Below are 14,238 nucleotides of genomic sequence, written 5' to 3'. Positions count from 1 at the left end.
TTTCCCGCAGGCTCTCTGTTCCTCTGGGTACAGGTTGATCATTTTTCCCATGAGAGAAACCTAAGTTATATATTCATTCTTGGAAAGTAATGAGGAAACAGGAGAATGTAGCCTAAGAGACCTTTTCTTTCCTCTCTTGCCACCTCAGTGAGACCATCGGGGCAACTCTGTTCAGAGGTGGATCCTCGGCCAGCTGTGGGGCAGCCGCAGAGGTAATTTATTATGTGCTAAAAGACTTCAGAACATGATTACTTTCAGAACATGACTTTTTTATTGAGGATTTTAACTGGGACAAACGAAGCAAAGGAATTGTTATGCATTTTCCACCCTGGACGTGTAAATCTTTATGCAGTGAAGAAATGCAATTAAATGAAACTCAAATTTGAAAAGCTAACAGTTGATAATAATGATCAGTGGAGAGATGGTCAGTTTTCTGCCACAGTTTCAAGCTAAAATTAATTAGCTTCTAAAGTAAAATACGTGGAAAATCGAGGCCTTACTTGAATCCTAATGCGACAGATACGGACTGGATTTTTGGTTCTTTGTAACTTTCTGTAAATTGTCCACAACTATATTGGTGTAGACCGTGGTAGGGATGGAGGTCGGTCCCTATGCTGCCACTCCAGGCAAATCTAAGGACAGGCATCTTGTACTGTGTCCTTCTGTTCTATGCGGCTCCTCTACATTTTACTTAAATTAACTGGCAAAGGAGACGTTTACCTATAAAATGACGTCAAAATAAAAAATTGGTAAAAACAGTAAAATCGATAATCTGAAAGAATACTGTTAAGACATTTCCCCCACACCGTAACAGTGGTATAGAACATGAACATGACGCCTGATCGGATCCACAAGAAAGTAAGAAAATGTCTGTTCATGAGACTTTGTTGAAGGGTAGCACATGCCAGCGGAATCCTGAAAAAGATAAACCTAGGTTATTTAGTCTACAACTACATGTAAGGAATAGTAAACATATTTAACTACTATATATTTTCTGCTAAAATGTCATGAAACTTACATCAAATCTTTGACAATTAAATTGGTAATTAACTGATACTTCAAAATATTTACTGACAGCAGCCTACTGGGCTAACAGTACATATGTACAATACAAATGCATATAATTCTCGACCTTAAGGAACTTACAGTCTAAAAGGAAATCTTCTCTTTTGAAAAAGTGCTTTTAAAGTGCTAATAGTGCAAAACTTTGTTTTGCAATTTTCTTCTATCTTTGCTTTCCTTTAGAATGTGATCTTTACATACTATGAGGGAAGCAACTTTGTTTCTTTTGTTTATCACCACAAAATGCCCAACACAGCGGGGGACACACAACCGGCACTTAATAGTATTTGTTAAGTGATTGAATAAAGATACTTAGAAACTGCTTCAAATGTGCTAACAATCTTTTATAGGACACTAGAATTCAAGCATCAGATTCTGTGATATACAGACATCTTTACAACATCCTTACTTATCTGCCCTAGAAGCTATGGTTCGACAAACTGGAGAATGTGTTCTACTACATCTGAATCACACATTTCGCTCTTAAATAAGGACGGACTATTATTAGACAGGGACAACAGAAAAGAGGCCGGGGGGGGGGGACGTTTGTATGGCTCCCCAAATAAAAGCGTAACTTATCAACTTCTAATTTTGACAAAAACACTAAATATCATCCATCATCTTTTCTCCTAGACATAACATCGCACTAGTTGCTAACTCCCATTGTAACAACCCTGTTAATACCCAGTAATTAAATTGATTGGTTGCAAATTCCCCTTCAACACTTACATATGCCGTAACTTTAAAGATGGAAGAGGTAATTTGTATTTTCTTGGTTTGAGGATTCTTTCGAACACTAAAATGGGGGGGGGGGAAGGGATACATTTTAAATATAACAAGCATTTACATAATACATTTATTTTTGTTTATTTATTAACATTTATTCATTTTTGAGAGAGCATGAGCGGGGGAGAGGCAGAGAGGGGGGGAGACACAGAACGCGAAGCAGGCTCTAGGCTCCCAGCAGGTGTTCAGCACAGAGCCCGATGCGAGGCTCAAACCCACGAACTGTGAGATCATGACCAGAGCTGAAGTCAGGCGCTTAACTGAGCCACCTAGGTACCCCTGCATTTTTTTTTAATGTTTATTCAGTTTTGAGAGAAAGAGAGAGACCGAGCATGAGCAGGAGAGGGGCAGAGAGACAGAGAGGGAGACACAGAATCCGAAGCAGGCTCCAGGCTCTGAGCTGTCAGCAAAGAGCCCGACGTGGGGCTCGAACCCACAGACCGTGAGATCAAGACCTGAGCTGAAGTCAGATGCTCACCTGACTGAGCCACCCAGGCGCCCCCCACCCCCCGCCTTTTTTTTAGTGTTTGGCATAATACATTTAGAATACCGATCCCTTTAGTATGCAGGTGTTCTTACGCATACATAATATAGAAATACACAATATCCGACTCAAACGGTTTGAAAAGGACGGACCCGCAGTTTTACCCCAGGATGGAGAACTGCAGAACGTGGAATTTTACAGTTAGAATATGTGAGGTCTGACCGAGACTCAGGATGAATGTTTCCCAAGCCAGAGACAATTATCAGAAAACTGAGAATTGATAAAAGTCCGACTGAAGTGTAGGCAGCTGTAAGGCTGCAGAATCCCACAATGTAAACACACACGCCGGCTCTGGCACGGATTTGTTAGTTCCTTTTGGGAAAGCTTAACCTTTCTGAACATCAGTTTCCTCACACGTCAACTGGGCATACTATGGTTCTTTTTAGAATTATGTGAGAATCGAGGGGGATAAGGTGTATGAAAACTGTTTGTTAAATTATGTACTATTAAATTCTATCGTATTAAAATTATTTTCTTTCAGTACCTCTCTTTCAGTTGCTCTCCCCCACAAGATTCCCTGCGGCAGCACAGAGCGGGAGCACAGAGAGGGAAGGAACAAGCTACAGAGAGAGATGCACACATGTTCCCTTCCTAATGCTTTCCCATCTGCCATATACCTTCATATGACTTCCCTCATATAAAGACCACACAGCTCCACGAGGCTGTCGGGCACGACTTTACCAGGTTTAGAGACAGTAGGGCCAGAGAAGTTAAACGAGACATTAAAGACATTCCGGCTAAAAGTGGTATTTCTGGGAATAGACTCCAGGTGACACAGCGTCCATCCAGGTCCTTTCCCTAGGTCTCAACCGCTCACCCCCTGCCTCCGATCCAGCAGATGTGCCCCACAGGCAGTCCTCCTGGGTGACAGGGGGACGTCACATTGAAAGGAAGCTGGCCCCTTCCTCACTTCACTAGGTGCAAGCATCTTTCTCCTTCACTACGTATGAAGAGTGAGGTGGGCCAGGAGGAGAACGAAGGGGGACTGTGTCATGTATGTGTGTGTGTGTGTGTGTGTGTGTGTGTGTGCACCTACTGGAATGGGCAGACCTGAGCCATGTCAGGGTTAAAAGTTCTTAGGCAGTTTTTGGTTTTTTTAGGCAGCTTTTATCTGCAGAAATCATGCAATTAATTTCCATATCCTTCTACGACATGGATTAAGGTTATTTTATTTCTCTAAACACTTAACATATACTGCTTAAAAACTGAAGACTATATTTGAAGTTCTGTGCTTATCCAAGGGGTAACTATAGTCACTCCATATAAAACATTTATACTGCACACACCTACATAACCACCCAAACCAAACTACAGAACATACCTATGGTTATATCCGATTTGAAGTGTTGATCTGGAGATGGTGATACGGGTATAAATATACAAAAATTCACTAAGCTGTAGGTCCACTATAATTTGTTCACTTTACTGCATGTAAATTAGCCCAGTCAAAAACAAAAACAAAAACAACCTAGACCAACCCTTGTAAAAGTTTGTACTTACCAAATAAACTGAGAAGAAAATTTAGTGTTTGACACTTCATTTAACAATCACTTCACACATACATGTACTGTAGTGTACTACTTACCGAAGAAACTACCATTTGAACATTATTAGAAGTTGGTTCCTGGGTGGCTCAGTCGGTTAAGTGACCAACTCTTGATTTGAGCTCAGGTCATGATCTCATAGCTCTGGAGTTTGAGCCCAGCGTCGGGCTCTGTGATGACAGTGCGGAGCCTGCTTGGGATTCTCTCTCTCTCTCTCTCTCTCTCTCTGCCCCTCTCCCGCTCTCTTTCTCTCTCAAAATAAATGAATAAACTTAAAAAAAAAAAGAAATAAGAATCCCACTGCTTAATTAGCATTTGAGGGCCATAATCTAAGCCTCACAGTTTAAATAATAAAATTTAAAAAATTTAAAAATTTTTCACATCTCAGGCAGATACGCAGTTTGGGAAACCTCTCCAAAAACTTTGATCGGAGCCTGTGTTTAATATTGACAGCAGAAAAGACAAAGGCTTCCATTAGTAACTACAGAATTATTTCTGCATAGACATTTTTCAAATGTAATGAAACTGGTCATATTTACTCTCTAATGAACCGGCTCTGAAGTATTACCTATATTATTTAAAAGAACCATAATCCTTGAAAAGAAGGCACTTTCCAGAACGTTTCAAAAGGGTATTTTATGGGACTTATAATAATGGATGAGGGAAAACATATCTTCAGAATGTTTTCACCCTTTGGTTTGAGCCAGAGACCACTAAAATCAAGCTCTGTGACGTGCCTCCAACACGGACACACATAAGGGACGCACGTCTTTTCTGGAGCAGATTAGTGATGACGTTTCTCTGCAAGGGCAGGTCAGATAATGTAAAGCAGCTACTGCGTGTACAATTAGAACGATAGCAGACGTTCTCCTAAAAAATGTGTAAACGCCCAAAATTCAAGTCACGGGACAGGAAGAAACAATATCCTTGCCGGTTAACTTGGCTTGTACAAGTGACTTGTCTGGATATGTGGCTCAGTTACCGACAACTGCTGGAGGTCCACGGGTGCTTCCCCTACACGTGCATTCCTCCCGAGAAGCTACACCGATCCACCCTGCACCCTCACCTTGACCAGATGCCACCGCCTCTGACCCAAATCAGCACGACCGGCTAGAAAAGCCAGAGGCAGTGCGAGTGATAAGCAAACCGGCACGGCTCTGAAGGGACTCTGTGATCATTTAGCCCATTCGGTTGCTTTGCACTGGCACTTAAGCCATCTTAAGCGAACATTTACTCTAATCATAATTTTCTTCTAAAGTTGTTTTGGGAAGACAATTTCACATCTCCTCCGCACTTAGCAGAGGAATTCATCAGCATGCTTCAACTTGGATCATCATGAGAAATAGTTAATGGTTCTCAAATAAGAGTAATGCTGTAACTGGGCTGGTTCCTTCTCAGCGTCCCCTGGAATGGCAGACTAGTGACGTGCGTGTCTCCCCTGCACAGGGGACGGGCTGCCCTCTCTGCTGGCTCTTGGGGACCCCACTCCATCAAGACTTCCCTAACACAGCCACCCTAATAATGTCCTCTTTTCAACTTCTGGGGTATTTATTACAGTATCAGGAGCTGCAAACGTTTGCCTATAAAAAATCGAACATTTGATTTCATGACAATTTTTCCTTATAAACCCTTCCAAACTATTACTTACTATGTTAGTTTCTTATCATTTCCTTAAGGTCAAGGGCTGTCTGATGCTCCTCTTGTAGTCTCTTCGGAGCCTGGCGGAGTCCTGTGCGCAATATTAACACTTGTCGGTTGCCCGCCTAAGGGATTCTGAGGGTGTGCTTCTCTTCTTTCTGTTGGGTGCCGTGAGTCTTGACTACTCATTTCACCAGCGGCCGTGAACCCTGGAGCCATAGTTTCACTTAGCACCCAAGCAGCGTGGAAGAGAGTCACAGGTGAGAATCCAGGACAGGGGAGGTCAGGGAAAACAGTCTCTTCAGTGTTTAGGTTCTAAAGTTGCTTCTGTTTCAAACACCTCCGGCAGACTCTCCTCTTGCATAGCACACGACGGTGACGAATTCCACACGTTCATGTGGCCAGTGCAGTACAACACAATGTCGTGGCAGCAGTGTGCGCGCGCGCGCGCGCGTGCGTGCGCGCGTGAGACTAGGTGTACCACAGAGTATCTGCAGGGAGTGCTGGAAGCAGGCCTACGGGTTTTCACGAGCTGAATATAAGGACAGAATGTTTTGGATGTGAGTATGTATATGTTTTTCTCAAATTCTGTTTCTAACGTTTTTTTGGACAATCTTTATGTATTGGCAGAGTAACTTTTCCACAAAAATCAGAGGCAAATTAAAGAAATAATTTTCGTTTTTAAAACCGTATCAGAGGGGCCCCTGGGTGGCTCAAGCAGTGAAGCGTCTGACTCTCGGTTTTGGCTCAGGTTATGATCTCGCGGTTCACGGGTTCCAGCCTTGCATCCGGCTCTGAGCTGACGGCGAGGAGCCTGCTTGGGAGTCTCTCTCTCCTCTCTCTCTCCTCCTCCCCCACTCTCTCGCTCTCTCTTTCTCAAAATAAATCAACTTAAAAAAAACTATATAAGAAAAAGAATGAAGTGAAATAACTACATCACGTAGTTGTCACACAGCTGACACACAGAGCAGAAGTGAGATTTGAGATGCTGAGTGCAAGTAACGATCGAGAGTTTTACAACAAGCTAATTCTGTTTTTTTCCGATTAAAGCAAAATTTTGTAAGGAAACTCTGCTTTCACTTGTTCCTATCCCTTTTGCCTACAGACATGATCCAATATCTTCATCACTGAAAAGCCCAACCCAATCAAAGGATAAATAAATGATTATAAAGTTTTTATACCAATTAGATCTTCAAAGAGAAAAAAACAGAACCAGTGGATCACCTAAGCAAACCTGGAATTTAGAATTAATTTAAAAATGTAAAGTTTATGCCTAGATAAAAATCTTTCCACCTCTTTACAAAAAAGGTAATTGTTCTACTATTAGTCAAGCAAATTTACACAACCTGAGGAATCTTGTGTTCTCCTGAAATGTGAAAAGAGACCTGGGGTAAATGTCACAGGAGACCTGGGGTAAGTATAACAGGAGTTCTGGGGTGGGTGTGACAGGAAATCTAGGAGAAGTGTGAAAAGAGACCTGGGGCCAACATGACAGGAGACCTGAGGTGAGTGTGACAAGAGACCTGGGGTGAGTGTGACAGGAGACCTGGGGTAAAGGTGACAGGAGACTGGTGGTAAATGTGAAATGAGACCTGTGCTAAATGTGACATGAGACTTGGGTGAGTGGACAGGAGACCTAGGTATCTGTGACAGGAACCTGGGGTAAGTGTGACAGGAGATCTGAGGTAAATGTGAGAGGACACCTGGGATAAATGTGACAGGAGGCCTGGGTTAAGTGTGGCAGGAGACCTGGGTAAGTGTGACAGGAGGCCTTAAGTGTGACAGAAGACCTGGGGTAAGTGTGACCCGAGACCTGGGATAAGTGTGAAAGGAGACCTAGGGTAAGTGTGACAGGAACCTGGGATAAGTGTGAAAGGAGACCTAGGGTAAGTGTGACAGGAACCTGGGGTAAGTGTGATAGGAGACCTGAGGTAAAAGCGACATCAGACCTGGGGTGAGTGTGACAGGAGACCTGGGGTAAATACGACAAGAGACCTGTGGTAAACGCACAGGACATCTGGGGTAAGTGTGACAGGATTCCTGTGGTAAATGGGACAGGAGCCCTGGGTAGGTGTGATAGGAGACCTGAGGTAAAAGTGACATCAAGCCTGTGGTGAATGTGACAGGAGATCTGCGATAAGTGTGACAGGAGACATGGGGTAATATGACAGGAGACCTGAGGTAAAAGTGACATCAGACCTGGGGTGAATGTGACAGGAGACCTGCGGTAAGTATGAGAGGAACCTTGGGTAAGTGTGAAGGAGCCCTGAGGTAAAAGGGTAGTACACCTGGGATGTGGTGACAGGAGACCTGAAATAAGTTTGAGAGGACACCTGGGGTAAATATGACAGGAAATCTGGGGTGAATGTGAAAGGAGACCTGGGGTAATTGTGACAGGAGACCTGGGGTAAAGGTGACAGGAGACTGGTGGTAAATGTGAAATGAGACCTGTGCTAAATGTGACATGAGACGTGGGTAAGTGGACAGGAGACCGAGGTATCTGTGACAGGAACCTGGGGTAAGTGTGACAGGAGATCTGAGGTAAATGTGAGAGGACGCCTGGGATAAGTGTGACAGGAGGCCTGGGTTAAGTGTGATAGGAAACTGATGTGATAGGCGGCTTGGGGGAAGTGTGACAGCAGACCTGGGGCGAGGTGACAGGGGACTTAAGGTAAGTGTGACAGGAGATCTGAGGTAAATGTGACAGGATGCCTGGGATAAGTGTGACAGGAGACCTGGGGTAAGCACGACGGGAACCTGGGGAGAATGTGGCAGAAGATCTGGGATAAGTCAGCCGCTAAGCAGGCATGGAGCGAGTAATCCGCTGGATGGGGAAGGAAGCACAGTCAGATGAGAACCGGGAACTGGGTGCTAAAGAGAGTCAGGGAGATGTAACCACGTCCCAACCTGGAGGAGAAGGGAGAGGCCGGAAAAGGGGTTCGAAGCGGTGCTGTTCTCACACACTTTGGTGGCTGGCGTCAACAGGACCCAGCAGACGCCAGGCGAGCCCAGCACCGTTAAACAATGCACTCTGTTAACCAGAGATTTACCTATTGTAATCTAGCAACATTACCTCACTAGATCTTTATAGATAAGCTTTGTTGTTTCCAGATATGGATTAAGCACATCTTCATACTGACAAAGGGCTCCACCAAGGCAAAGATGTTTGAAAAGACAAAACAGGAACTCTTCTCTATCAGCTTGGCTAAATATTTCATATTTTTCTGAGTCTTCCACTAGTAAAACCTATGGAAAATGATAAAATTCATCTTAATCTAACATGATTTAAGGCTCTAATTTTTGTTTTCAAAAGTTTCCATTTATGAACTTACAAATAATCCTAGGCCTATGTTAACAACCAATCCTGAACAACCAGAAAGAGTCATCGGTGAGACCTGCACTCATTTTCCCTCCATGTTACCATTAGGTACTGATGCTCAGTTAAAGGAATAAATCTAAATCTTCTCCTCTTCCCCTTTATACCTTTGTTCTAATTTATATCTTTAGTAATGGTTTTAGCACTGCTGCAATTTTAGTGCTGAGTCACCTTAAATCTTATTTGGAAACAAGGGACCATAGATAAATGGAGAAACTTCTCCATCCCAGAAGGTCTGTAGCCTTTGCTTCAGTCTGGAAGCTGGCCCTCATTTTCTAAGCCCTACCCCTGCACTTCTGGATGACCACTTTCCTTACCACCCCTGCCCCGGCCCACCCCCATTACTCCATTTTGAACTATCCAGGTAAGTGGACCATCATAACCACCTCTTTTCCTGCTGTCCCCTAATAATATCATCCTACACATCACCCATCTATACTGACTCTTGCTCTCTGGAGACTTCACCACCTCTTTCAGAAAACAGCACAACAGGGTCGGACGCGGGAGGGTTTCTTATACCATTGGCCATTCCACACAACTGATTAACTCGATTGCGGTAGATACGAACAAGGTGACGAATGTAAACCATAACACACATTTCTTTTATTGAGTTGTTTATACTCCACCTGCTTGTAAAAAGAATGTGAAGTAGCTAACAGTAAAATACCGACACAGTACAAAAAGTTAAAAGGCAAAAACCTGTAACCAAGAAACAAAGTGGGAAAGAAAATACATACAACAAGGAGTTGGAATGCTGTAAAAATTGTACATAACACTAACACTACCAAACAGGTAAAGGAGGGAAATAGGAGTTACACAAAATCACTGTCTAGGAGCAAGAAGTGCACTTAAATTAGGAAACCTGATCAAGCTTCACATTTGATTTACCCCAATCTCAAATGAATACTCATCACAAGGTCAGCATAAAAGAGGCACTTAAAATAAACTCTGTGGTGTTGCCAGTGTGCAGGTTACCTACAACGAGTTTATGAAAGCCAAAGTCACACGCAGTAAAAGGTGAGGGGAAGTGGTTTACAGTTTATTACTCCCTGGGTGTGCCACACATACGGCTTGGCCCATCTCCCCTCCTTGCCTGCTTCTCTCCTTCTCTCCTTCTCTCTCTCTCTCTCTCTCTCTCTCTAAGGAAATGATGTGATACTGAAGCCTGAGTTTGTAGCTACCTAAAGATCTGGCTTAACACAAGAGCGACTAAAGCTCTCAGGAATGACGAATGAACGCATTCCTCGCATGAGCACTCTGGTTACTGAACTGATTAGGCTGCGCAGTGTAAAAATGACAGAAATGAAAATATTTGGGGAATAAATGTGGAAGCGGGACCCACCTGCGGCTGATCTCCCCGTGTGCTTCCACATGGGGCCCTCAGGGAGGAGGTGTGCAATGTGGTTAAGGAGCCAGACTTGTGAGCCGCCTGCGGAAGGTGGTTATCGGCAGGCCTCGGTGAGGCGGTGTGACGGGCTCGGTGCTGCTGCATGGCGGAGGGCCCTTTTCAGTTCAGGCTAAGGCTGGAGGTTATTTATTGATTTATTTTTTCAGCCAGAAAGCAACCAAGTTAACACCTTGCTTGTCGCCACAGGGCGGCAAAGAACACGAGAGCGAAACGCAGAGGCAACTGGAAGAAAAACAGTGTGGGTACTTCCTGAATTCAAGGGCTACGCATGGAAGTAAAGAAGACCAGCAGCAGAGGGGAGCCCGGGGGGCTCAGGCGGTCGAGTGTCCGACTTCCTTCCGTCCGACGGTCGTGATCTCACGGTCCGTGAGTTTGAGCCCCGCGTTGGGCTCTGAGCTGTCAGCACACAGCTCAGAGCCTGGAACCTGCTTCAGATTCTGCGTCTCCCACTCTCTCTGCCCCTCTGCCACTCATGCTCCCTCTCTCTCTCTCTCTCAAAAATGGATAAATTCTAAAAAAAAATTAAAAAAAGAAAACCAGACGACAAGCAGCAGAGCAGAGAAGGCGCATCCGTCTCTCGAAAAGTCCGTTGCCAATGCTCTCAGTAGAAGTGAGGGTGAGCTCTCTGAAATTAGGGGACAGGGCCTTGTGATAGAGAGGTACATGTGCCAGCAGAGATCGGGGACAGATAAGAAGAGATGACATAGTGCCCCAAAAGGAAGAAGACCCAGACTAGACGAGACACTTTGTAGAGGTTAATTTCCAGTCCTTGGTAAGGAAGAGTAGAAATTATCAGATCCCCAAGGTACAGTGCTTATCTTGTGTTATACATACCACCTAACTACAGAGCAACTATATATAGTCTCCTCAGTTGTGTGTTTGGACATCTTCAATGAGTAATTTGATTGTCTTCTTCAACTAAGGGTTCTTTCAGGTGTTTTGTTGGTGTAGACGAACGCAGAGACTGGCTGGATGCCTCCCGGTCTCCTACAGACAAGATGTCTATGTCCAGAATGGTGTGTCAGGGGCTTCCCTAGGTCATTCCCATCTGGATTTACAATAAATTCAACTTATACATCTCCTTATTCAACTTACACATAGCGACATCTCCTAAATGTAAAATAATAGTAATTAGTGGCTAGTCATTACTATTACTGAAAGCTTACTAAATACTAGGCATTGGGCTAAACACTTTAAGTGCATTATCTCACATAATTTTTTTTTTTTTTTGAGAGAGAGAGATACAGTCGAGTGGGAGAGGGGCAGACAGATGGAGACAGAGAATCTCAAGCAGGCTCCGAGCTGTCAGCACAGAGCTCAAATCCATGAACTGTGAGATCATGACCTTAACCGACTGAGCAACACGGGGCCCCTCACATGATTCTTGCATCATTCTTATTTTATAGATGAAAAAATGAGGCTAAGTACCCTAGTTATTAAGTGGCTGAGCCTGTATTTGAATCTATGTCTATTTGATACCAAAGCTTTATTTTTTTTTTTAATAATCTTTACACCCAATGTGGGGCTTGAACTCCTAATCCTGAGATCAAGAGTTGCCCGCTCCATCGACTGGGCCAGCCAGGAGCCCCTGAAGGCCCTAATTTTTTTTTTAATGTTTATTTATTTTTGAGAGAGAGAAAGACAGAGTGCAAGCAGGGGAGGGGCAGAGAGAGAGGGAGACACAGAATCTGAGCTGTCAGCACAGGCACTGGCGCGGGGCTCGAACTCCCGGACCACGAGATCAAGACCTGAGCTGAAGTCAGCAGCTTAACCGACTGAGCCACCCAGGAGCCCCTGAAAGCCCTAATTTTTGTCCATTTGGTAAACAGTTTATCTCCATAATTTAATGGTAATAAGGGGCGCCTGGGTGGCTCAGTCAATTGAGTGTCCGATTCTTGATTTTGGCCCGGGTCATGATCTTGATTTTGGATTAGGTCATGAGATGGGGCCCTGTGTTGGATTCTGTGCTGAACATGGAGCCTGCTTGAGATGCTCTCTCTCTCCCTCTGCCTCTCTCCCAGTTGCTCGTGCTCTCTCTATAAATAAAATAATGATGATAATAATGCATTTCGTTTTAACATGTCACACTTTTTAAAAAGCATATTTAAATGCTCTCTCAACTCATATCTCAACAGTTTCAACAAGATAGAATGGGAATTTTAATCTCTATGTTGTACAGATAAGATCTTGGGGCTCAAGATATTGAATGATTTGCTTAATTACTATCTTATAAATAATAACTCAGGAATTAGCTAAATAATCTATGTCTTCTGATTCAATACACCTCTTGCTAAAAAAAAAATTAGGTAATCGAATGGTTTTTTAAGAAGTTTATTTATTTTGAGAGAGAGAGAGAGAGAGAGAGAGAGCGTGAGTAGGGGAGGGATGGGGGCAGGTGGGAGAGAGAGAACCCCAAGTAGGTTCCAGACTGTCAGTGTGGAGCTCGATGTGGGGCTCGAACCCACAAACCACAAGATCATGACCTGAGTCGAAACCAAGAGTTGGACGCTTAACTGACTGAGCCACCCAGGCACCCCTAAAATGGCTTTTTTGATCTCAGCTGTGAGACAGAACGATTCTTTTACAACAGGGATATTTTTAAATAGTCATTTGATATGTTAAGAGCCCCATATCGAAGAAAAATAGCCATGAGTTAAGCAGGTCAGGGCTTCTCGGCCTTAGCACTATTGAAATTTTGGGGCAGAGAACTCTGTTGTGGGGGGCTGTCCTGCCCACAGCATGATGTTTAGCAACATCTCTGGCCTCTATGCATGACTGTTAGTAGCATCTGGTTGAGAACTACTGAAATACACAGATAATTCAGTTGATAGTAAAAGTCCCATCCAAGAAAAAAATCTACCAATGTAACTGATATTACTGATCATTAATAATTGATAAAAGGTGTTTTAGGTATTTTACATAGGTAAAAGTTTTTGACATTAAGCATTTCCTGAAATAAAATTCTATTATGAAATTTTAAAAATCTATACTTACTTTTCGTAATTCATCAGATATAGGAAAGGGATCGCAAAAAGAATCTAAACACTTAATGATATGTCCATCATCGCGTACAATATCTTCATCATATAACCGATGAAAAAATGACATTGAAAGCTGTGTACAAGGAACATTTGTGGCTTCAATTTTTTTCACTTCAGATCCTGAAAAAAATTTTATAGAATATAAACATTAACTTATTATTCTCAATTATTTCCAAAACAAATATTACAATGCAGGGATTCTAAGTAGTCAAATAGGGCATATATTTTGGTATATTTAAAGGACACATTAGGGATCTTATTAAATTCTTAGTTTGCCGTTTGTTCATTTTTATTAATCACTAAAAGTCTGTAACAAAATTTCACCATTTCAGCCCTAGAGTATGTAAATTAGAAGATGTCTGAAAATGAAATCATTTTTCGTGTAGTAGGGGATTCTTACATCAGTTTTAATCCACATATCAGAATCGCCTATAAAAGCATTGGAACTGCTTTGTGTGACTTTGGATTTATATTGTGCTCAATGCTTTATAATTTGTATTACAAAAACTTTAATTAATGTTAAGTAATGGCTGTTTGTAAAGTCCTGAGGATGTCTTGAAATTTCTTCTCTCCAATAAGCAATTTCTCCCTTGTGATCTCATTTACAGTGTTTATGACCCAAAACCAGCTTTTCCAAGTCAAGGTAAGTTTCAAACCAGGCTCTAATCAAGTTATGACAAGTTTGGAATTAGAGAAATTTGTGACCATGATGTTTTGTCTATTTTTGTCTTGTAGCTCGAGTTTTTCCCCCACATACCTTCCCCACCCCAAACTTACTTCCTAAATGTGTCCTTTAGGAATGGATTTTCCGTTACTAAAGGTTCTTCTCAATTACAGAA

General features: G+C 42.9%; 1 protein-coding gene across 1 annotated transcript in view; it reads right to left on the bottom strand.

Moving 5' to 3' along the window:
* Positions 1-248: 248 nt before the first annotated feature.
* The window catches only part of CFAP300 (cilia and flagella associated protein 300), a 23,681-nt gene continuing 9,691 nt past the window's right edge, over positions 249-14,238 (bottom strand). Inside the window, exons 4-7 of the mRNA XM_042957574.1 lie at positions 13,353-13,519; positions 8,648-8,820; positions 1,792-1,858; positions 249-915 (exon numbers count right to left, since the gene is read on the bottom strand). Of these exons, the coding sequence (XP_042813508.1) occupies positions 787-915; positions 1,792-1,858; positions 8,648-8,820; positions 13,353-13,519 (536 nt within the window). The 3' untranslated portion in view covers positions 249-786. The remainder of the gene's footprint in view (positions 916-1,791; positions 1,859-8,647; positions 8,821-13,352; positions 13,520-14,238) is intronic.

This window comes from Panthera tigris, chromosome D1 (assembly GCF_018350195.1).
Source record: "Panthera tigris isolate Pti1 chromosome D1, P.tigris_Pti1_mat1.1, whole genome shotgun sequence".
NCBI classification, from domain to species: domain Eukaryota; kingdom Metazoa; phylum Chordata; class Mammalia; order Carnivora; family Felidae; genus Panthera; species Panthera tigris.
This window is presented reverse-complemented; position numbering and strand designations above follow the sequence as displayed.